The sequence below is a fragment of the Lepidochelys kempii genome, chromosome 5 (assembly GCF_965140265.1).
Source record: "Lepidochelys kempii isolate rLepKem1 chromosome 5, rLepKem1.hap2, whole genome shotgun sequence".
NCBI classification, from domain to species: domain Eukaryota; kingdom Metazoa; phylum Chordata; order Testudines; family Cheloniidae; genus Lepidochelys; species Lepidochelys kempii.
The window spans coordinates 52,696,406-52,722,663 of record NC_133260.1 but is presented as its reverse complement, the minus strand read 5'-3'; the positions used below and the strand labels follow the sequence as shown (position 1 = coordinate 52,722,663).

The window sequence follows — 26,258 nt, the reverse complement described above, 5'->3', positions numbered from 1 at the left end:
CTACAGCCAAGCTCTGCGATACAACTGCATTTGTTCCAACCCCTCAGACAGAGACAAACATCTACAAGATCTCTATCAAGCATGCTTACAACTACAATACCCACCTGCAGAAGTGAAGAAACAGATTGATAGAGCCAGAAGAGTTCCCAGAAGTCACCTACTACAGGACAGGCCTAAAAAAGAAAATAACAGAACACCGCTAGCCGTCACCTTCAGCCCCCAACTAAAACCCCTCCAACGCATTATTAAGGATCTACAACCTATCCTGAAGGATGACCCAACACTCTCACAAATCTTGGGAGACAGGCCAGTCCTTGCCTACAGACAGCCCCCCAACCTGAAGCAAATACTCACCAACAACCACATACCACACAACAGAACCACTAACCCAGGAACCTATCCTTGCAACAAAGCCCGTTGCCAACTGTGCCCACATATCTATTCAGGGGACACCATCAAAGGGCCTAATAACATCAGCCACACTATCAGAGGCTCATTCACCTGCACATCCACCAATGTGATATATGCCATCATGTGCCAGCAATGCCCCTCTGCCATGTACATTGGTCAAACTGGACAGTCTCTACGTAAAAGAATAAATGGACACAAATCAGATGTCAAGAATTATAACATTCATAAACCAGTCGGAGAACACTTCAATCTCTCTGGTCACGCAATCACAGACATGAAGGTCGCTATCTTACAACAAAAAATCTTCAAATCCAGACTCCAGCGAGAAACTGCTGAATTGGAATTCATTTGCAAATTGGATACTATTAATTTAGGCTTAAATAGAGACTGGGAGTGGCTAAGTCATTATGCAAGGTAGCCTATTTCCCCTTGTTTTTTTCTACCCTCCCCCCCCCCCCCACATTCTGGTTAAACTTGGATTTATGCTGAAAATGGCCCACCTTGATTATCATGCACATTGTAAGGAGAGTGGTCAGTTTGGATGAGCTATTGCCAGCAGGAGAGTGAGTTTGTGTGTGTGTGGGGGGGGGGGGGGGGTGTGAGAAAACCTGGATTTGTGCTGGAAATGGCCCACCTTGATTTTCATACACATTGTGAGAAGAGTGGTCACTTTGGATAAGCTATTACCAGCAGGAGAGTGAGTTTGTGTGTGGGGGGGGGGTGGGGGCGGAGGGGCGGAGGGTGAGAAAACCTGGATTTGTGCTGGAAATGGCCCAACTTGATGATCATTTTAGATAAGCTATTACCAACAGGAGAGTGGGGTGGGAGGAGGTATTGTTTCATGTCTCTGTGTATATAATGTCTTCTGCAGTTTCCACGGTATGCATCCGATGAAGTGAGCTGTAGCTCACGAAAGCTCATGCTCAAATAAATTGGTTAGTCTCTAAGGTGCCACAAGTACTCCTTTTCTTTTTGCGAATACAGACTAACACGGCTGCTACTCAGAGCGGATAAACTCTTTCCTACTGTGAGGAAAATGGAACACTTCTCATTTAAAAACAAAACCAGACATTTCCTTGATTCAGCATGCTGCATAAGCCAGTGTGCAATTTTAGGCATGTTGAACTTGAAATAACTGGGATTATTTGCATCCTTAAAGTTACACACCAGTTTAGGCTCTGTTTTGGTCATGCCCTAAAAGGGAAGTGATTTTTTTTTTTTATGAACTAGGGGGTGGGATTTCAAACATTACAATGCAGCTTGAAATACTGAAGTGAAGTCAGCATATTCACAGTGGGTTTATAACGATCAGTCACATTCCCTGAGAAGGCAACAGGACAGCAACAGCAGTCCCATAAAAAATATTCCAAATTCTCTTGCTCACTCGGCACTTCTGCAGAAAATGTTGCCCCAGTAATGGAGTTGCTGCAACAGAAACTCTATTACTATGAAAGAAAAGGAATGCATCCGATGAAGTGAGCTGTAGCTCACAAAAGCTTATCCTCAAATAAATTGGTTAGTCTCTAAGGTGCCACAAGTCCTCCTTTTCTTTTTGCGGACACAGACTAACACGGCTGCTACTCTGAAACCTGTCCATTACTGTGGAATTGCTATGTTGCAGAAGCAGCATTTTTATAGAATTGCAATTATGTAAGGAACTTTTATCATTCTGATAGAAGCTACAGATCCATTATAATACTAATTGTACAGTACTCTGTTTTGCGTACTGATGGAGATTGTAACATGTCTATTAAAGCAGCAATTTCATAAAAATGTTTTAGTAATAGGTTTGGTACTGGCTATGCAGACGTGATAAGAAGAAGAAAATGCTTCAGATGGGCAAAATGACTAATGGAAGAGGTTTGATGTAAAGGCTACATACTCCAACAAAGGCTAAAAAAGCTCCACCTATCTTATGAGCTGTGGTTCATAACAGGCTGTCTTAGGCCATGGATTCTAGTTGTCCTGTTTTCTATTTACAAAGAGAAGCCCAGCCAATTTCGTGATGTAGTGAGCACTGGAACATTGTTTTCAAAAGCCACGCCCACTACCTAAATGCTCTGACAAATCAAACAATAGAGTGGAGGAGTTACATGTATCTGTCTGTAGTAGTCATTCTTCAATAGCCACTGAAGCACAACTGCTGCTGTCTTGGAAGAGACGCCGACTCCATTTTCTTAAATAATCAAAATAATATTGCACTGATGCTCAGCAAAGGTGGGATTTTGGAGGGGGAAATCAGATGAGAAATAATGGGAAAATTACAGAGGGACGCAATCTTTTCCCACTGCTGAACACCTGTGCAGGTGTACAGCAAAAGGCAGAGATGTTTTGATTTAAAGTCAGATTGTACTTTGAAAAGAAACTGTTACAGTGGCCCCTTACTACTCAATAGATGTATTAGAATCATAGAATATCACGGTTGGAAGGGACCTCAGGAGGTCATCTAGTCCAACCCCCTGCTCAAAGCAGGACCAATCCCCAATTTTTGGCCCAGATCCCTAAATGTCGCCCTCGAGGACTGAACTCACAACCCCGTGTTTTGCAGGTCAATGCTCAAACCACTGAGCTATCCCTCCCTCTCTCCTGCATATATTCTCCATGTGTATTCACAGTCAGACCATAGAGTCAATAGAAATGTAAATTAAATTCCAATTGCAGGAACAATTACACACCACCAATTCCACTGAAGAGAGTAGGGTTGCATACGTGTGACTAAGACAAATTAAGAAGTCAATAGGGTTGTACAACACACTTGTAACAGTAGATACAGTTTGGTCTATGGAATCTTCATTACCAGTGATGCATGAGAAGGAAAGATATTTTTAGTTTGACTTTCAGATCCCAGGGTGAGTTTGCAGGACTGGCAATTATAAACATCTTACTTCTGAAGTGAGCACACTTGATTTGGAAATTATTAAGATGATGAATATTGAACCCCCGAATGACATTTTTCCTGCCACTTTTTCCAGAGAAGAGCTGCACTTTAAACTAAAAATGTTAGTGAATGATTATGAAAAGAAATGCACCACAAAAAGGGTACCATTTCTAAAAGAGCTCAGTGCCGGCACAAAAAACATATGGATCAAATAAACCCTGGGTAAGAACAGGGTGATGATTGTCTGAAGGAGTAAATATTTCAAAGCACAAGCTGACACACCATCCTCTTCCATGGGAGTCTACCCCCCATTAATCAAAACGGGTGTCATAGGTGCTGACTTCCCCTCTAGCCAAGGGGTGCTCAACTCCATGCCGCTCTGCCCATGCCCTGCCTCCGCCCCCAAGCCCTCGCTCCTGCTCTGCCTCCACCCCACCTCTTCCCACCCCCTCCCCTGAGCATGCCATGTCCCCACTCCTCCTCCTCCCTCCCGGAGCTGACCTGAATGCTGCAAAACAGCTGTTTCACAGTGGGCAGGAGGCGCTGGGAGGGAGGGGGAGGAGTGATCAGCGGGGCTGCTAGCAGGGGAGAGGCGCTGAGCGTGTATGGGGGGAGAGTGGGGAGCTTGGCTGCTGGTGGGTTCTGAGCACCTGCTAATTTTTCTCCTTGGGTGCTCCAGCCCTGGAGCACCCATGGAGTCAGCGCCTATGGCAGGTGTAACATCTTAGGGTATGTCTACACTGCAATAAAACACCTGTAGCTGGCCTGAATCCGCTGACTTTGGTTTGTGGGGCTCAGGCTTCAGGCTACAAAATTGTAATATAGATGCTTGTGCTTGGCTGGGGCCCGAGCTCCGAGTTCCCCTTCTGCCTGGACAAAGATCAGTGTTCGATACACTCTTCATCTCCAGCCTAGGTTACAGTAATTTATTGTACCTACTGATGAAGGTGGAAACAATATAAAAGCTTCAGCCTGTGCAGAGTGTGGCAGCCCATCTTCTCAGTGTAATGGCATGTCATGAGTACGTGACCCCGATTTTCCACACCCTTAACTAGCTGCTAATTCACTTCCCTGGTCAATCTTGGGTTTGTATTTCAAAGCCATTAAAATATCAGGACCCAGCTACACCAGCCAACCATACCTCCATCCATGACATCTGAAAACAGTTGTGCTCTTCTGGTACAATGCTTAATATAGTTTTTACAAAGTCAAGGACTAAGCATGTCAGACAGAAATAAAGCGTTTTTAGTTGAGAGGATATAGGTGTGGATGACACGTCTGAAGGAGATTAGTCTAATCTGGAGTTTCACCATCTTTAGGGCATCCTGAAAGACACTCCCAGTTCAGCCGGAATCATGGTGGTGGTGGTGGTGCGGAATTAAATATAGATATTCCACAAACTGTGATGAGTGGATAGACAGACAGACAGACTTTAAAGGACACAGATGGTCAAGACCTGTTTAGTTTTTTTATCCAAATGACAATTTTCCCCATAGTACACGATGGAATGTTTGTAAACTCTGCTCTTTAGGACAGGACAATTGTTTTGTTCTTCACAGTGCCTAAGACAATGCATCACAATTCCTGATTGGGTCTTCTAGGAGCTATTGCAACACTAATAACAACATTGACCGAGAGGGAAGAATGGTACCTATTTAATTGCCAACCCCATTTCTGTAGCACATTAGTATTTCCCTAGAAGATCCAGAGAAAATCAAACCAGCCCAGCCTTGTGAAGCTTGATCTGATGAGCTCACAGCAATAAGTGGTTTCAGAGTAACAGCCGTGTTAGTCTGTATTCGCAAAAAGAAAAGGAGTACTTGTGGCACCTTAGAGACTAACTAATAAGTGGTGTGACTGCAAAATTAGGCTTAAAAGGCTAAAGCATTTTTTCCTTATAGAAATAAACACATCTCATAAGTTTGTAACTCAGTTGTAAAAGTTTTCAAAAGAGGGCTTTACAGTGGGAAAACTGGTATTCAATTATATTGTCACAATTGGCACCTCAGTCATTCTTTCAAGAAAATAAACAGATGACTCGTTGCATACTTGCCAAAATAAGATTAATTTAGTTGTCAACATTTTAGTAATCTTGCATGAAGTCTTAATTAATTACTATTTAAAATCTGTTCTGAAGTTAAGAGATTCATCTAATGTGTACAATTTGAAGATTCAACAAGCTGTGGAAGTATGGATGAGATGAGATATGAGCCAGATTTACTACCCTGATTAAGTAATGAGGAGTTAGGGGGGGAAATGATTTTAAAATCTCTCCCACCAGCATCTGACAAATATGTCTTAAAAAAGTTCATTTTATAATCCTATGAAATCTTGGAATCTGATAAAACTAAGGTTGAACAAAGGGATCTCAGGAAAGGAGATGACAAGCACACGTCTCACAAGATTTATTAACTAGAAGTATTACAACCAACAAAAAAAGAATGGTGTGCATTTCTATCTAAGTTTTGCCGTTTACAAAGAAGGCAAAGAGACCATTTAATATAACAGAGTAGAAGCACAAATGAGTATCATAACCTGGTGAAGCAAAATCTTTGCTGCAGTGATCAATAACAGGATGACCCATTTATCTCTGTCAAATACATATAGCACTGAAGTATGAATAAAGGTATCACTGAACCTTCATGTATGCTGTGTTGTAGCCGCTCTCAAATGAACACAGCAAAATAACAGACGAAAAACACCATATCGCTCTCTGTCTACCCTTCCAGTCCTTGTCCTCAAAGGAAACCTGCACAACACCTTCAAACAACGAGCCTGGGAGCTTAAATTCATACCATGGCTAGGCATTAAAAATCATGGACTGAAGACAGACACTGACACTGAAGTTAGACACTGGCACTAACCGCCCCCCCTCTCAGCTACCTTTTTTTCTTCCTCCCTTCCTTTTCTCCCCCTATGACTGACGAGGTGTTAACAGGCAACTTCACCTTGAACGGCCCCTTGAAATATGTGTTAACTATTTATGCTAAACAATCTATTCCACGTTGTATTTAGCTATGACACTCTGGTTATGTCTACGCTGCAGTTAGGCATCCACAGCTGGCCCATGCCAGCCCACTCAGACTCAGGGGCTGTTTAATTGTGATGTAGATGTTTGAGCTCTGGCTGTAGCCAAAGCTCTGGGACTCTCCCACCTCACAGGATCCTAGCGCCTGGGCTCCAGCCTGAACCCAAATATCTGCACTGCAATTAAACAATCCCTCAGCATGAGCCTTTTAGCCCAAGTCAGCTGGCACAGCTATGGCTGTCTAATATCAGTGTAGACATACCCACTGACATTTTCCAGACCTGAAAACATGTTCTCTAAGCTTGAAAGCTCGACTCTCTCATCAACAGAGGCTGGTCTATGCTGAGTTTACCTAGAAAAAAATTCCCCCATCCTTTCATCATGTCTAGCACTATCTGACTGGCTATGTGCATTACAGAGCTGCATTCTCTTTCTCCTTCTAAAGCATCATGAATTGGCTACTAGTGGAAATAGCACTTGCTGGACCAATGGTCAGAGGTGGTTTGGCAAATCTTATGTTCCTATGTAGAGAAAGAGGATGTTGATATTACTCATGGTAGCTCTTTTTTTTGTTTTTGTTTGATAGAATAAAATTAAGAGATGATGTTCTTTCTTTTATTAGAATCTCCGTCAAAGCTACCTCTTATAGTAAACTTTCCAAAATCAAGTAAAATAGGTGATGAAAAGTTCTAGAAAATTTCAGAGAACAATCCATCATCTGGATGGCTGTAGTCTGTCAACTGAAATCTTTTTCTGGAGAGGAGACATTTAGGAGAGAACAGTCCTTTGCAGGTATTACAGAAACTGAATCTCTGTGGAAAGAGATCTACAGTGAGCACTGATACCTAAATGGCCAGTAATGAAAACACCATTGCCAGAATGAAAGTTAAGAGGCGACCTTTCATCAGCTGTGGCAGTGCATCTCAACATTTTCAGCCTAGTGACCCCCTTATTTGAAGTAAAAAAAAAAATTTGTTTTGACCACCCCTTTCATTTATAACAAAAGTATCAGTGGTAAAAATAAGTCTATGTAACTTGTGTGTGCTTTGAGAGGTTGACAGAGAATACTTGACCTTGAAAAGTAAGGGTGTGCAGGGAGTGGAGGAAAGAGATTTCCTTAGCATTAGATTGCAATACAATTTTCAACACCACAAAACCCCCTTCCTGATTGCTTTTTGTGCCCCTTCCATCTGGGGGATTGTGACCCGTTGCCTGTAGCTCAGCGTTTCTCAACCATTCTCACTTCCCTCAGATTGTGCTAGCAAGTTCTCTCAACCTTTTCATGGGAATACATACATGCTGTAAGTGAGGATGAATGGTCTCCATTCACTTCCTGGATTGCAGGTCCCCTGAGGGAACAGGCACAGCAATGCAAGCGATCTGCAACCTGTATAATGCTGGAGAGATGACAGGAGGGTGGTGGAGCCACCCAGTTTTGCCCATAAAATGAGCAGGCCAAGACTGGGAAAGGGATGTGTTGATTTAGCATCAGAGGTGTCGTTCCTGTGGAGCCCTAACCAGTAGTTAGAATTGCCTTCCATATGACAAACACCATCTCCAGTGCAGCTATATCCCCAGGGGTGAATAGATGGGACAAACACCCCAGGCATTGGCAGGTGGGAATGTGGCCCAAATATATATAGCTGGAAGGTGTCATCTGTAGATATGTTGTTTCCAGACAATACAGCTATGACTTGAACCTCCATTCTGAAATTGAGCTACAGAAATATGCAAGGAACCCTCCACCCCTTTCCTTATGTATAAAACATTACTCGATCACGTATGTGTACATTGCATTTTGTAATATTTATGCAGTTTTCTGAAGAATGGGTACATGCTACCGCTGATGTCAAAGGGACTTTTCCCATCAACTTCAATTTATCACAGAACATTTTAGCTTGAAATAAATATTCAGCTAAACTGCCCTTTCTTAGGCTTTATTTTCTGTAACTACTTTCCAATCTCTGCTGGTAAGACTGATATCTCCCTTCTCTCAGGAAGTAGTAATTCAAATAATTTCCCAAAAATATTAGCAGGGGACCCATAGCAACTGTTGATATGACTCAAAACGATTTAAAAGGCAATCTTAGCAGCCTTCTGTTAAGATACATTCTATGAAGCCTCCCCCACTTAGCAGAATCCCACAATATGGCAAGAAAGATTTGTATGTCTAAAAATAGCTACCTACACACATTTTTCAAGATGCCTGAGCCATGTTTTAAATCTTCCCAACTACAGTTTCAGCTAGATGTGCTTCTATAACACTACGAGTGTTCTGTTAAAAAGAGTTTAGAATCTTTTTAAAAAAATCACACCATTAACATCCCTGACACTTTAGAAATAATGTTTATTGATTTTTGTGTTAACACTGCCATAAACTAAGTGATGTAATGGACAGAATTATTGTACTATAAAGAACCTGTCTTTCAGATTCTTAACTACATATTGAAAAAGTGCAGATTGTGGATTAATGTAAAAATAGGCAAGTTCTGTGCTGCTATTTCGGAGATGAGTGTGGATAGAGACTTTTATATATGACAGAATAAAGCATATAACTGGGTGGTTACCACAGCCACATGCTAGGTACCAAGTTACAACCCTTACATATCAGGACATCACAACCCTTCTAATATCAGTGCAAAGAAATACTACAAAACAAATTAAGTTCCCTAATTATTATTATTAATTATTCTTATTATTATTTGAATAACAGCAGCATCCAGGTGTCTCAAAGAAGATCGGGCCTCAATTGCATTTGATGCTGCAACAACACGAAGAAGAAGATAGTCCCTGCCCCAAAGAGCTTACAATCAAAATAAATGTAACTTTTGTCTTCCTTGTACTACCCCAACTGTGTAAAAGACGTAAGCAGGGAAATGGTGATTCTGGGGAGGATTTTCTTAAACATTCAGCATTGGTCCATCTATGTTCCCACTGAAGTCAGTAGGAGTTGTCAGATTAACACTGAGCTCTTTGAAAATCCCACCTTCTATTTTTATCTCACATAGTTTAGACTTCTTTTCCCCTAATCTCACATGCATTTTTATATTATTATTTTGATTAATTAAAATCAAATACCAATAAGAAATCTCAATTTAAAATACACAGTGAAGATATTTAGGGCCTGATACAAAGCTTACTGAAGTCAAAGGGAGACTCTCAAGTGGCTTCAGTGAGCTTTGGATCAAGCCTTTAGTCTTTACTCATATATTGGGTTTCCATTAGTTAAATTTATCTATTCAGAACTAGGATTTCTGCTCAATGCGCTGTCATAAAATAGACCGGGACATATTAGGACATACTTTTTTACTACTAACAACTATTGTTTCTTGGATTGTAAACTTTTCAGGCACGGTTCATCTTTTTGTTTGGTTTGTACAGTGCCAAGCAAAATGGGGCTCTAATTAATGACTGGGGCTCCAGGGTGCAATCATAATACAAATAATAATTTAATTTTGGTCCTGCCAGTTCTTTCCGATGAAAGTTCCGCTTTCCTCTTACTGCACCAGAAATAAAAAGTTAAGCCAGTAAGGCACTTTCCCCAAAATAAGTCAAAAGTGGAACAAAATGGGCTAAATCTTGAGAGGTGTTGTCCACTTGTAGTTCCTATAGCCACAGTGAGCTTCCATGATTAATGTGCAAGGGATGCCCTCAGCCTGGTGGACATGACTTGTTCCATGGACACAGGGTGCTTTCTCTTGAACTTTCAAATAAGATGAACAAGATCACAAGTTCTTAGTTCCATGTAAACAAAATTACAAGGCCCCTAGAGCTCCAATGGACTTTCTCAGAAGAGATTAGTAAAGAAAATCTATTGATTCAGATGAAAGGGAGAATACATTTTGGGGAAAACCAGGCATGGGAGAGATAATTAATTACTTAGGCATTATGGAAGCTTAAGATCTGTAACTTACAGGACAGGGCTGCTAATTCATCCACTTTTGTTGCAGAAATGTTAATAATAAAATATGTGAAATCAATTAAATAAATGAAAGCAAGTTTATTGTTACGGAAGATAAAGGGTAGAATTTTTTGAGAATTATATTAATATTTCAGATAAATTAATCACCATACCAACAGAGTATCTGAGACTGCCCTGATGAAGCATGAACTATGTGGAGGAGAAACAGCAGGGACACTATCAGTCCTAGTTCTATTAGCATTAGCATCTATACCTGGTACTTTTATTTTAAGGGTTATACAAGGTGGATCTTTAAATTAAAGTTCCAGCCTAGCAGAGGTCTTTTACTAGAACATCACATGGAGAACAATCATTTCCCATATTTAAAAATTTATTATAGTTTGAAAAATGGTGAACACACACTACAGGGGAAATACATTTTGAAGGAAAGTGTTTCTTCAGAGATCACTATTCTTAAGCTAGACCACTGAGTTTATCTTTTCTGCATGGCTTTGAAAGAGGGGCCCAGGAAAAAGCAGCTTTGTGAGAGCGGCAGAATAAAGGGGGGAAAAAATACAATTGTTGGACACATTTCAGTTTTAAGGATCTCGAAGTGTTTTAAAAACTTCTGGAAGGGAAACATTGATGGAAGAAGATCTAAACTCAGAGCAGAGGAGCCACCATGGAGTTACATGGTTTAGATTTGCTCTGTTTTGGTAAACTATTGTAATGACTGTGGACACCACAATGCCCTGAATGTCAGCACTGTGGTGACAGCAGCTGGTGCACCTAATTAGATTCTGGGATGCTAAGCAAAAGGCTGCAATCAGGGGAATTTGTCATATACCCACATGTTCTTTTGTTGCTTGTCCTGTTGGTGGGAAGGAGTGCCTAGCACAATGCTGCTTTAGTGTATTTTCTGATGGGGCATAGAGAGGGTAGGAGCAGAGGGGTCTGAACAGCTTTATTAATCATAAAAAAAAATCAATAAATTCCACAACCCCCCCCACCTTCATATTCATGAGTCAGTTCTAAGATTTTTAGACAATGTCTGTAGGACCTTCAAATCATCCAGTGTTGTTCCAGTTTTATAGGGCAGTTTTTCAACTGTTTGAGTCCCCTTTGACAACAAGGCAAATTGATTTCTATCCTTGGATGTTTGATTTTACATTCCATCATCACTAAACATTGATTAAGCCTTAATGCATAAACTTTCTTGTGCTTATGACTTTGTTTTTCAAGAGAAGGTCAGGGTTTATTACAATGTCATACTCTGAAAAGAAAAACCACTTGGTTACTGTTGACACATTTGCTACTGATTGCTATCAGCATGCTTCTTCATCAGAATTTGTTTCTTGTTTGTTTTAAAATGGGAATGAGGGGTGGATTTTAAACCAGACCACACGGCAAACAAAATCACCCATATTGTCCCTTCAACAAAAAATATATTTCTAGAGTTTGGAAAATTTATTTCCAGTTTTAAAGACTAAGCAATTTCTAAATATTTCTGTATCATCTGAATGGTAATACCTTGTGTGAGGTGTTAAAGAACTGCTTCTGCCAGAGCCCATGTGAGAGTTGGGGTGATCTCTGGTAAGCTTATAGCAGGCATGTAGATTCTTTTATTGTTTTTATTATATCTTCTCTGTAATGCTTTTTACTTTAAAAATAAAGTTGGCTTGCAGAAAGAACGATGTGTGGTATCTATAACTGTGGAGATTCACACTGTTAAGTTTCTAAAGAAAAAGCAAGCCGGTGTACTTCAACAGCCTGTCTATACCAGAATAACACAGTAAAAACAGGGCATTTTGTGGCCTGGAAATACCCCAGTCAGAAAGAAATAAAACAAGAAAAGCAATGGTGTGGAAGCTTGAAAGCCTGCGAAATGGTGACCTTGCAGAATCACTGCAGGGAAATACAGGTGCAGTTGCCCTGAACCGTAACAGGTAATATGTAGTCAAATTTACAACCAGACACACAGACTTCAAACTAAAATGTGATTTGGTCCTCTCTACAGAATGAACAACAAGGAGTCCTTGTGGCACCTTAGAGACTAACAAATGTATTTGGGCATAACCTTTTGTGGGCTAAAACCCAATTCATCAGATGCATGGAGTGAAAAATACATTAAGCAGTATAAATATTACAGCACATGAAAAGATGGGAGTTGCCTTACCAAGGGGGGGGGGCACTGCTAACGAGGTGTCATGGTTCCTCCCCCACTCTGAACTCTAGGGTACAGATGTGGGGACCTGCATGAAAACTCCTAAGCTTACTTTTACCAGCTTAGGTTACAACTTCCCCAAGGTACAAATTAATTTTATCTTTTGTCCTTGGAATAACCACTGCCACCACCAAACTCTAACTGGATTTACTGGGAAACGTAGTTTGGACACGTCTTTCCCCCCAAAATCCTCCCAACCCTTGCACCCAACTTCCTGGACAAGGTTTGGTAAAAAGCCTCACCAATTTGCATAGGTGACCACAGACCCAAACCCTTGGATCTGAGAACAATGAAAAAGCATTCAGTTTTCTTACAAGAAGACTTTTAATAGAAATAGAAGTAAATAGAAGTAAAGGAATCACCCCTGTAAAATCAGGATGGTAGGTACCTTACAGGGTAATTAGATTCAAAACATAGAGAATCCCCCTAGGCAAAACCTTAAGTTACAAAAAAGACACACAGACAGAAATAGTCATTCTATTCAGCACAATTCTTTTCTCAGCCATTTAAAGAAATCATAATCTAACGCATACCTAGCTAGATTACTTACTAAAAGTTCTAAGACTCTATTCCTGTTCTATCCCTGGCAAAGCAGCATACCAACAGACACAGACCCTTTGTTTTTCTCCCTCCTCCCAGCTTTTGAAAGTATCTTGTCTCCTCATTGGTCATTTTGGTCAGGTGCCAGCGAGGTTACCTTTAGCTTCTTAACCCTTTACAGGTGAGAGGATTTTTCCTCTGGCCAGGAGGGATTTTAAAGGGGTTTACCCTTCCCTTTACATTTATGACACGAGGCCAATTAATTAATTTGAGTGACCCCCCCCCCAACTTGGTAAGGCAACTCCCATCTTTTCATGTGCTGTAATATTTATACTGCTTACTGTATTTTTCACTCCATGCATCTGATGAAGTGGGTTTTAGCCCACAAAAGGTTATGCCCAAATACATTTGTTAGTCTCTAAGGTGCCCCAAGGACTCCTCATTGTTTTTTGCTGATACAGACTAACACAGCTACCACTCTGAACTTTCAGGTGACACTGTAAATAAGAACTGGGATTGTTTAGTCTGCAGAAGAGAAGAATGAGGGGGGATTTGATAGCTGCTTTCGACTACCTGAAGGGGGATGTATCTAGACTGTTCTCAGTGGTATCAGATGACAGAACAAGGAGTAATGGTCTCAAGCTGCAGTGGGGGAGATTTAGGTTGGATGTTAGGAAAAACTTTTTCACCAGGAGTGTAGTGAAGCACTGGAATGGGTTAACTAGGGAGGTGGTGGAATCTCCTTCCTTAGAAGTTTTCAAGGTCAGGCTTGACAAAGCCCTCGCTGGGATGATTTAGTTGGGGATTGGTCCTGCTTTGAGCAGGGGGTTGGACTAGATGACTTCCTGAGGTCCCTTCCAACCCTGAGACTCTATGATTCTATGAAGCGGGCAGCATTATTTCCCATACATGTAAACAAACTTGTTTGTCTTAGCGATTGGCTGAACAAGAAGTAGGACTGACTGGACTTGTAGTTTTATATTGTTTTATTTTTGAGTGCAGTTATGAAAAAAAATTCTACATTTGTAAGCTGCACTTTCACAATAAAGAGACTGCACTGCAGTACTTGTATGGGGTGAATTGAATACTATTTCTTGTCTTTTTTTACAGTGCAAATATTTGTAATAAAAATAAAGTGTGCACTGTACATTTTGTATTGTGTGTTGTACTTGAAAACATCCACAAATATTTAAATACAAGGTATTCTAATTATTGTTTAACAGTGTGATTAAAACTGTGATTAATCACAATTATTTTTTTAATCTCATGATTAATTGGGATTAATTTTCTTAATTGTTTGACAGCCCTAGTCTCTGTGTATCTACCCAAAACTGCACTGGCTTTTTTAATTGAATATCGCAATGTCAAATGGGTGTGTCTTTTCCAGCCATCTATCACCATTATGGTCTTTTTTCTTTATCACTGTTTTTAAGCTTCTCCCTCCACTGAAAATGTTTTTTAGATTATTTCCCTCCAGTTGTATTAGCTTGCATTTTTTCAGGTTGAGTCTCATTTTGTTACCTTCTGCTAATATTTCTAATCTCTCCAGGACCCTTTGTATTATTTCTCTGTTCTTGCTATATTTACAGCTCCTCCCAAGTTAGCATATCCGTCAGTGTCACAGACATACTGTTTATTCTCTTCCACTTTATCAATAAAGATGTTAAGTAAGACTGATTTAGTATTAATCCCCATGGTACCTCTCAAACTGGGAATATAACTAACGGATTTAACAATTCATTTTAAACAACAATAATGCTAGAAGAAACAAAATGTAGGACAAAGGAACATTCCTCTGTGATGGAATGAAAATCTGCAGATTTGGGATTTCGAAGGATGACGCTGTAACATTGTCAAGAATGGTTACACATCAGAAAGCAGGTCTGGGATTCTGTTCTGGTTTAAACTCAGAAAGAGAATTCAGTTGAGATAGAGCTGAGGAAAGCTTTGTTTGCTTACAGCTCAAGATAAGTACAATGGAATTATGTTTGGAGACACCGAGCTTCCAGGAAGGAATGGATTTCAAGAATCCACTCATTCTAATAAAGATGAGAAGGGACTATTTCCTGAAATATAAGAACTGGTGGGAAATACTGGTATAAGATACCCGTGAAAACACTCAACAAATTAACACTAAACTTTTTAGGACGTAATCATGTGATGTCTGCACCTCCATTACTGACTTTAACAGAAGCCAAAATTAGAAGTTGGCAACAATTCTGAAAAAGCATCAGTAATCCATAAATACTACTTAATTTTCTTGTCATTGCCACATTAAGTCACTTCCAATTCACACAGATCTTACCAGGTGTGCTAAATTGATGTCATTATGAGCCATCAGGAAATACCCACAGAGACCTGTAGCAACATTTAGAAGTTTCGTTAAACAGCTGTGTGTTTGTATAATTGATTTGTATTATTTAAAACGGGAGCAGTTAAAGCAACTTATCGGGTGATGTAGAAAAGGGATGACTGAAAATTCCAGGGAGATTTAGTACGGAAGAAAGCCAATCACTGGAACTTCAGATGGCAGATTTAAAGATTATTACAAGAGGAAGTGCAATTAAATCATCACAGTTTATCAACTATCATTATAAACCACGATGCAACTTATCGAGCTAATTTATTTATGAATATGCAATAAAAAACAGGCTAGTCAATAAAAAATATTTCAAGATAATTCCTCAGCAAGTGAACATGACTTCCCATAATGAATCTAAAGTAACTGAAATTAGTTTAAAGGTTACCTTAACCATATGCTCCAACATCCTAGTCATTACAGCTATACTCTTACAGGCCTGATTCATATCTCGGGTGCTGGTTTCAGATATATGCCTGCATTTAATCACACAGCTTGTAAATCACTGACATTGCATCACATATGTGCAAAGTATAGCAGCAAGATTTTTTAAGACTCCTAGAATACAAGCCCCAGTTTCTTAAAATGGAGCTGAATCCTAAATATGTAAAACAAATGAAGCTTGATATGACTTCCTACTACTAGTAGTATATCAACTACTGAATCCAAAATATCAAAATTAGCCCTAGTTTGAATTCAAATAGCATTGTGAACCAGCTGTGATTTGCTCAAATTTTGTTCATGTTGGAATGGTGAATGGTTCATAGAACTTTTTCTGATTTATCTGAGTACCATGAACTTTCTCTGATTGCTGTTCATGGCATATTGAGAGTTTTGAGTTTGATTTGGTGAGTTAGCATATGACATCCACCAAGTGAACTGTGTCCCTAACTAGTTAAATCTATCTCATGTGATCAAGTGTGTCAGCCCAGATAAGCAGACAGAGAAGGGTGCATGTCGGTTCAACTCTCAGATCCAGAAAAGACTTTCTTGTAGTCCTAGCTCTTGTTTTGGTGTTAAGACTAGCAGGCAATTGCTTAGTATGTTTATTACCTTCTGCAATTCCTTTGTGAATAGTCTTATTTGTATGGTAGTTTTTTATATTTGGTCTGGCATACCTATCTCCCAGTTTTACAAGGGGAAATGTTTGTTACAGCGGAGGTAGCTGGCACTAAAAAGATGTGATAGTGTTGGCAACACCACTAACTACCCTGGTTCCTTCCCTCCCACTTGACTCCCATTGTTTTTCAATCAGACCAAAGGAGGCTGAATAATGTGTTAATGAGCCCTCAACACTCAGCTTCTCTCTGGATTAATCTAAAATTAACACCACCACACATAGAAATCTGCTCTTCCTGCAGGCTCTCACTCATAGCCATACACAGAAAGGAGGGACTCAGCAGGATCAGTACCCCATTTCACAACCAGGGTGCAGCTGGAGACTTTGAACCAAGTTCATTACTTCTGTGAAGTGGTGCAACCATGCTGAATTCAATGGAATTCCAGTCTTAAACCAGTGGCAAACTCAGCCTTAGGGAGAACATATTGCACAGAAAATTAATGGAACTATTAAAATATATATCCAAAACAATTAATAGTCTTATTGGTGGGGCTTAGCCCCTAATTGCCAGCAATCCCGGTATCACACTGATGTCTGAATTCCCTTGAGCCATCACCTTGAGGCCCATAGTCTGTATTATTCCTGAAAAGAGAGTTAAACTCATTCTGCAATTTCCCTATTTCATAGGAAATCACCTTAGTATTATATTCAATTAATATCTTGCTGCTATAACTGTCTCTGTTTTGCAAAATGGTTTCCCCTGATATTTAAGTTGGCTCTTGACACTGGACTAAGATGTAGTGTATTATTCCTGGAAAGATGCCACAAAGACATTAGCTTCAATGCATAGCATATTTTACCAGCCAAAAAGCCTGTTACCACAAGCCTGTGTGTATGTGCATGTTTCATGCACAACATTTGATGTTCTATATCTCCAGGCAGTTTTATTTCATTGCTCCTTTACAGGTAAAAATCATCTTTGCTTTTGGCTTCTGTCACGGAGTGTGAGGGAATCAGGGCCCTGCACCTCCCACTTCCTGCAATTCACCCTGACTCTCAGCCAGCCAATAAAACAGAAGGTTTATTAGACAGGAACACAGTCCAAAACAGAACTTGTAGATATAGAAAACGGGACCCCTCAGTCAGATCCATCTTGTGGGGTAGGGAGCTCAGACCCCGGTGCTGGACCTACCTCCGTTTCCCCAGCCAGCTCCAAACTGCAACCCCCTCCAGCAGTCTCACCCAGCCACACACCCTGGTTCCTCCTCCAGCCTTTGTTGTTTCCCGGGCAGAAGGTGTCACCTGGCCCTGGCCCCGACCCCAACCCCCTCCTGGGCTCAGATTACGTGCTCACATATCATCCCTCAAGGGGAAGTCACAACCAGATATCCCACCACCATCCAGCACCAATGCAGACAGTACCAGTTGTCACGGTTCCTCCCCCACTCTGAACTCTAGGGTACAGATGTGGGGACCTGCATGAAAAACCTCCTAAGCTTATCTTTACCAGCTTAGGTCAAAACTTCCCCAAGGTACAAAATATTACACCTTGGACGGGCCGCTACCACCACCAAACTAATACTGGTTACTGGGGAAGAGCTGTTTGGACGCGTCCTTCCCCCCAAAATACTTCCCAAAACCTTGCACCCCACTTCCTGGACAAGGTTTGGTAAAAAGCCTCACCAATTTGCCTAGGTGACTACAGACCCAGACCCTTGGATCTTAAGAACAATGAACAATCCTCCCAACACTTGCACCCCCCATTTCCTGGGAAATGTTGGATAAAAAGCCTCACCAATTTGCATAGGTGACCACAGACCCAAACCCTTGGATCTGAGAACAATGAAAAAGCATTCAGTGTTTTACAAGAAGGCTTTTAATACAAAATAGAAGTAAATAGAAATAAAGAAATCCCCCCTGTAAAATCAGGATGGTAGATATCTTACAGGGTAATTAGATTCAAAAACATAGAGAACCCCTCTAGGCAAAACCTTAAGTTACAAAAAAGATACACAGACAGAAATAGTTATTCTATTCAGCACAATTCTTTTCTCAGCCATTTAAAGAAATCATAATCTAACACATACCTAGCTAGATTACTTACTAAAAGTTCTAGGACTCCATTCCTGTTCTGTCCCTGGCCAAGACGACTACAGACAGACACAGACCCTTTGTTTCTCTCCCTCCTCCCAGCTTTTGAAAGTATCTTGTCTCCTCATTGGTCATTTTGGTCAGGTGCCAGCGAGGTTACCCTTAGCTTCTTAACCCTTTACAGGTGAGAGGAGCTTTCCCCTGGCCAGGAGGGATTTCAAAGGGGTTTACCCTTCCCTTTATATTTATGACACCAGTAAAACTCCCACGCGACATTCCCAGGTCAATACTCCCCACTCCCTACTTCGTCACGGCTTCCATTATTCTAATTTTACACAGTACATACATATTCTGTCACTGAAACTTCCTTTATTCTCAGAAACATTTCTATTACAATTTACTCCTCCTATATAGCCGTAGGTGTGGCATACACTGTTCTTTTCACAAAAGATTTGATTGTGGCTTTAAGCAACAGCCCACGGGTATGGGAAGTGTTGAGGTGCAGCACCTAGGAAGGCACATTGCTTATGGAGTGCACACAGCAGAGGCTTCTGCTACGCATTTATACAGGTTATAGCATGCACTCGTTCTACACGCCAGGACAGCTCTGTTGGAAAGTACAGGAAAGGGCCTGTTCCACGCCTAGCCCTAAGGGGTTCCTAGCACTGTTGCTGGCATTAGAGCCTCAGGTCCTTGTGCACTGGGAATGCAAGGACTGAGGGTGATCCTAGCTCTGTCAAATAAGCGTAAGGGAAGGCAAATTGCACTGTTCTCACCCAATGCAGAACTAGTCACTATCCAGCTTTAAATGAGGAGAATTTACAGCTTGAACTGTGATATCCACAGGAGAAGACCAGGTTATCTGCTACCAGATTTTATTAAATTCTGATTTGCTCATCCTTAGTCTGCAGTGGACAGGTCCCACTAACTAATGCATTGACTACAGGTACTTATTAACAGCTGTATTTTGCAAACTCACAGGCAATACCTAGAAGTGCACAACAAACAGCATACATACAATCTCAGTTGGGGTCTCCCAAGCACTGCTGTGATACAAAGAATGAGAATAGTTTGGGACTGTGCAACCATGAACATAGTTCAAATTCCCATGCCTGTGCATCTTTTATGAATGTGATTCATTATTGTTTGTTACTTGTATTATGATAGCATCTAGAGGCCCCAGCTGAGATCAGGGCTTCACTGAGCTAGGCACTGTACAAACACAGAGTAAGAGCGAGTCCTTGCCCTCAAGAGTTTATACTTAAATAGACAAGACAGACAAAAGGATGGGGCGGAGGTGGGGATGAGGTAGCAAGTAGTATTCTCCTAATTCTACAGTGGCGAACTGAGACATGGAGATTCTACAATAATACAGACACTAAATAACATGTTGAAGGTTATATAGGAGGCCTGTGGCAAAGCCAGAAACTGAATCCAGATCTCCTGAGTCCTGCTTAGAGCCTTACCACAAGGCCCATCCTTGTCATGCACAATCTAGACCATTTTCTAGAGGGCAATTATTGGATTCTCGAGAAAAGACCATAACTGTATTGGAACAATACTAATTCTAGTGACTTTTAATGCCATTTAAAATATAGGCGGTTTGATCACCTTTAACAGAGGATAGTAAAACAAGTAACACGTATAGTATTGAGCTACTTTTTCTTTTAAAACACTGACTTCAATTAAGTACTGACTTTTAAACACATTAGTCAGCAATAACAGATTATTTGACTAACAAACTAACTTTGTCCTTCAATTTTACAAATTATTAGTTTATTTTGAATAGAAAGTTACACTTCAGTCTTCTTGATAACATAATTAGTAGCCAACCTGTGAATCACTGCACAATACACACAAAGCCTCTTCTATTTTAATCGGTGAATCTAATGCTATCTAGTCTCTTGGTAAATGAATTCCATACTGTACAAGAACAGTAGCATCTAACCTGTTGTGTAATGGTGTCCCAGGGCCCCTCCAGTAGACGAGCCCGGTAGCATTCATGAACGCCTTCCCAAATTTCATCTAGAGTTAAAGGTCTTCCATCTGTAAAAAGACACACAATACTCTCACAGTGATCTTGTATTAAATATATAGAATGCTTCATATAAACCTGAAAAATACTGATTATCTGAAGATCAAAACAGACATGACAACAGCAAAAACAACTGGTCAAATTCTGTGCCAGTAATTCCCAAGTAGCACAGCTCAAATCCTGATCTGTATGTGCACTTAAAATTATGCCTTACACTATCTGCTGCTCAGTTTCCCTACATGTAAAATGGAGAGAATAATTTAGCTAACACACTATAAGATAGCTGTGAGGCTAATTTATGTTGTGTAAAGCTGAGCTCCTTGAACCAATGATATATAAGAGCAAAATATTTTTATTATCAAATATTTTACAAATACAAATAAATCATGAATGAGAAACAAAATTACATAAACAAAAGGTTAATACTTTTTAGTGTTCTGCAGACTTTTTTCCCTACTGTATTCATACAGTATTTACTATGTTACTTGTGGAGTTAAAATAGAATTATGATATAAGATTAGTGTCAAGCACTTTGAAAATAAGCATGTCAATTTTATCTCAATATTTGTTTTTGACAAATAGCAATAGAATATTTTGATCTATTTCCAATAAGTAGCTTCATCTTGGCATTTATCAGGTGTCAGAAGACCATTATCCTGTGATAAATAGTGCTAATCCACTGACATTTTCGTGTCTGTAAAATGAACAAGATTTATTCATCCAATTAACATTTGAATGCCATGTTTAGATACAAGTAAAAATCCAGCTACTTACAGCCTCTCTTTTATCTTATTTTCTGCACATATTTAGAAAACAGTACTAAATTCTACTCTGACATACGCACTATACACCAGTAGCATCAAAACATGTGGCAAATTAATCATTTGAGGAGCTAACCATATCCAGTAAGTATACTTTGCCATCCTCAAGAACATGTGGCTTGTCAGCCCATCATACCCTCTGTCTTGTGATGACAGAGCATTAGACTACAGTGAGTTTGGTCAACAGTTGACATTAAAGAGAAGTTTGTTAATATATGCTTCTTAAATTTGTTCTAACTTTGGAAGGATTAATGTATGCTCTTAAATCGCATCCTCTATGCAGCTATTACAAGGCTCCATGGCAACTTATTTTCCACATCTTTCAGCCAAATTGAAGGTACAAATGCAAAATCTAGGATATCCTAGATTTGTGACACACTAGTGTAGGACTTTAATGCACATCTAGGTTTCTATATTATACTCCCACCCTGGTATCTGTGAATCTTCAATGTGATACTTGAGCACCTTGAGATCCCAAAATCACTGAATAGATTACTCTGATTCTAAATGGATTTACTCTGCTTTAGTATTATGGAAACACTAGTCGAATATCCATAGTTAAGAATTAGCTGAATTTTGCACTTAAAGCAAGATGCCAAACACTTTATGTATAAAAAAAATGCAGCATATTCTCCCAAAATTATAGCACTTAATCTTTGAGTTACAGAATACATTTTTGACAAATTACAAATCCATTAATTAAATTGAATTAAAATTAATTTTAAAATGTGTCCTTTTAAAAATTTAGCAGCTGATGTCAGTCATGGTTTAGCCTGAAAGAACTCAGTAATGAAAAAACAGACTCTTCAAGCTTCCCATATAATTAACTCACTGAAGTCTTGTGTATAGACCATATTTGAAAAATATTTTTTAGGATTAATGGTCATACTTTGCCATTATTCTACATAACTGAAAGTTTTTCCTTCAGCAGAGACTAAAGAATAACATTCTACTTCAGGTTTCAGAGTAGCAGCTGTGTTAGTCTGTATCCACAAAAAGAAAAGGAGTACTTGTGGCACCTTAGAGACTAATACATTTATCTGAGCTTAAGCTTTCGTGAGCTACAGCTCACTTCATTGGATGCATGCAGTGGAAAATACAGTAGGGGGATTTTATATACACAGAGAACATGAAACAATGGGTGTTACCATATACACTGTAATGAGAGTGATCAGGTAAGGTAAGCTTTACCAGCAGGAGAGAAAAAAAACCTTTTGCAGTGATAATCAAGGTGGGCCATTTCCAGAAGTTGACAAGAACGTGTGAGGAACAGTAGGGGGAAAAATAAACCTGGGGAAATAGTTTTACTTTGTGTAATGACACATCCACTCCCAGTCTTTATTCAAGCCTAATTCAATGGTGTCCAGTTTGCAAATTAATTCCAATTCAGCAGTCTCTCACTGGAGTCTGTTTTTGAAGTTTTTTTGTTGTAATATTGCGACTTTTAGGTCTGTAATTGAGTGACCAGAGAGATTGAAGTGTACTCGGACTGTTTTTTGAATATTATAGTTCTTGACGTCTGATTTGTGTCCATTTATTCTTTTACGTAGAGACTGTCCAGTTTGGCCAATGTACATGGCAGAGGGGCATGTCTCTAAGATGCCACAAGTACTCCTTTTCATTCTACTTCAGATAATTCCGCCAAGAATTGTTCTCTTTCAAACAGCTGCCATCTCCTATTGCTGGGACTGAAGCCAGAGGCTGTCCTTGGGCACAGATGGCCACTTCCTCCATTTTCCTCCACTTACCATATTCCTCTCTGCCTGCTGACAGTGCAGGGGGCCATTGTCTTCCCCACTTTGTCTGAATTACCACTAGGAACAATTGGAGGCAGTAGCTATTTTGAAAGAGGGCATCTTAACAGAGGGAAGCCTGTGGCCTCAGTCCCACTGATAATAAGAGAGACGGTGGACATGTGGAAGGAGAAACTTTCAGTAAAGAAGACTAATGGTAAAAATTACCATTAATTCTAAATATTTGTTTTCAAAAACTACCCATAGCACCAAGTTTATTCTGGGACAACAAACACTAAAATACTTCAATCATAAACATATATGGTTGTTTCATGGTACCACTACTGGGCAGAGTGAAGGCTATTTGAATGCCCAAACTGTGCATTTCTGTACCTTAACATATTTTGATTTATATTTAACCTTGTCTGAATTTCCTGCATTGTTTTGTAACAATTACACCATCCCCGTAACGTATTTTACACTAAATTACTCTTAACGTTAACTCCATTTTAATATAGTTCGTCTGGGAATTGATAAAGATGGCATAGCTGCAGTTAGCCATTGTTTTCCCCATAAGCTCCTACCTTAATTTACCAGTCAAGGTCTGCTGAATGATAGGGCATCTTCTCAATGGTGCCCTAAATCAGCCAGGTGATTCCCCTTGTTTGATCTGGCAGCCAGAAGGAATAGGTTATCAAGCATTTAATGGATATGAGGACCAGCTGTGTCAGTGGGAAGAATTAGTGCCTGAAAGTCTGGCAATCTTCTCTCATAAATATCTAAACTATGGGAGGATGCAGCATGACTGACCAGAGAATTGTTCTGGTAGAACGTAATTTGGGACAGAGGAAGGTGTTTATAGTATCAGGGTATATCTACACTACGAAATTAGGTCGAATTTATAGAAGTCAGTTTTGTAGAAAGCGTTTTTATACAGTTGATTGTGTGTGTCCCCACACAAATGCTCTAAGTGCATGTAGTCGGGGGAGTGTGTCCACAGTACCGAGGCAACCATCGACTTCCAGAGCATTGCACTGTGGGTAGCTATCCCACAATTCCCGCAGTCTCCGCCACCCATTTGAATTCTGGGTAGAAATCCCAGTGCCTGATGGGGCTAAAACTTTGTCGCGGGTGGTTCTGGGTGACATATCGTTATGTCCCCCTTCCCTCCCTCCCTCCATGAAAGCAAGGGCAGACAATCGTTTTGCGCCTTTTTTCTTGAGTTACCTGTGCAGACGCCACACCACGGCAAGCATGGAGCCCGCTCAGCTAACCGTCACCGTATGTCTCCTGGGTGCTGGCAGACGCGGTACTGCATTGCTACACAGCAACAGTTTATTGCCTTTTGGCAGCAGACACTGCAGTATGACTGGTAGCCGTCGTCGACGTAGTCCAGGGTGCTCTTTTAAACGACCTCGATGAGGTCAGGGGCGCCTGGGCAAACATGGAAGTGATTCAGCCAAGTCATTTCCCTTTTAAGTTTTGTTTCATGGCGATTCAGTCTTTTAATCTGCAGCCAGCAGAAGACGATGGCCAGCAGTCATACTGCACCGTCTTCTGCCGAGCACTCAGGAGATGACAATGGCTAGCGGTCGTACTGCACAGACTGCTGCCAGCAAGATGTATAAAGATAGATGAAGTGGATCAAAACAAGAAATAGACCAGATCTGTTTTCTATTAATTTTCTCCTCCCTCCCTCCGTGAAATCAACGGCCTGCTAAACCCAGTTTTGAGTTCTATCCTTGAGGTTTGGAGTTCTATCCTTGAGGGGGCCATTCTGTTTCTTGCAAAGCCATCCCTTTTGTTGATTTTAATTCCCTGTAAGCCAACCCTGTGAGCCATGTCGTCTGTCGCCCCTCCCTCCGTCAGAGCAATGGCAGACAATCGTTCCGCGCCTTTTTTCTGTGCAGACGCCATACCATGGCAAGCATGGAGCCCGCTCAGATCACTTTGGCAATTAGGAGCACATTAAACATCACGCATTATCCAGCGGTATATGCAGAACCAGACCCTGGCAAAGTGAAACTGGGCAAGTAGGCGATGTCAGCGTGGTGACGAGAGTGATGAGGACATGGACACAGACTTCTCTCAAAGCACGGGCCCTGGCAATGTGGGCATCATGGTGCTAATGGGGCAGGTTCATGCAGTGGAATACCAATTCTGGGCTTGGGAAACAAGCACAGACTGGTGGGACCGCATAGTGTTGCAGGTCTGGGACGATTCCCAGTGGCTGCGAAACTTTTGCATGCATAAGGGCACTTTCATGGAACTTTGACACTTGCTTTCCCCTGCCCTGAGGCGCAAGAATACCAAGATGAGAGCAGCCCTCACAGTTCAGAAGCGAGTGGCAATAGCCCTGTGGAAGCTTGCAACGCCAGACAGCTACCGGTCAATCGGGAATCAATTTGGAGTGGGCAAATCTACTGTGGGGGCTGCTGTGATGCAAGTAGCCAATGCAATCAAAGATCTGCTGATATCAAGGGTAGTGATCCTGGGAAATGTGCAGGTCATAGTGGATGGCTTTGCTGCAATGGGATTCCCTAACTGTGGTGGGGCCATAGACGGAACCCATATCCCTGTCTTGGCAATGGACCACCAAGCCGGCAAGTACATAAACCGCAAGGGGTACTTTTCAATAGTGCTGCAAGCACTGGTGGATCACAAGGGATGTTTCACCAACATTTACATGGGATGGCCGGGAAAGGTACATGACGCTCACATTTTCAGGAACTCTGGTCTGTTTCAAAAGCTGCAGGAAGGGACTTTATTCCCAGGCCAGAAAATAACTGTTGGGGATGTTGAAATGCCTATAGTTATCCTTGGGGACCCAGCCTACCCCTTAATGCCATGGCTCATGAAGCTGTACACAGGCAGCCTGGACAGTAGTCAGGAGCTGTTCAACTACAGGCTGAGCAAGTGCAGAATGGTGGTAGAATGTGCATTTGGATGTTTAAAAGCACGCTGGCGCAATTTACTGACTCGGGTAGACCTCACCGAAACCAATATTCCCACTGTTATTACTGCTTGCTGTGCGCTCCACAATATCTGTGAGAGTAAGGGGGAGACGTTTATGGCAGGGTGGGAGGTTGAGGCAAATCACCTGGCTGCTGGTTACGTGCAGCCAGACACCAGGGCAGTCAGAAGAGCACAGGAGGGCGCAGTGTACATCAGAGAAGC

At 40.9% G+C, this 26,258-nt stretch overlaps 1 protein-coding gene across 4 annotated transcripts in view; it reads right to left on the bottom strand.

Annotated features, from left to right (window-relative positions):
- The window catches only part of ATG10 (autophagy related 10), a 143,577-nt gene that overhangs the window by 14,076 nt on the left and 103,243 nt on the right, over window positions 1–26,258 (bottom strand). For all 4 annotated transcript variants that reach the window (XM_073344398.1, XM_073344400.1, XM_073344397.1 and 1 more), the window contains one exon: window positions 20,441–20,538. In XM_073344398.1, coding sequence (XP_073200499.1) covers window positions 20,441–20,538 — 98 coding nt within the window. The remainder of the gene's footprint in view (window positions 1–20,440; window positions 20,539–26,258) is intronic.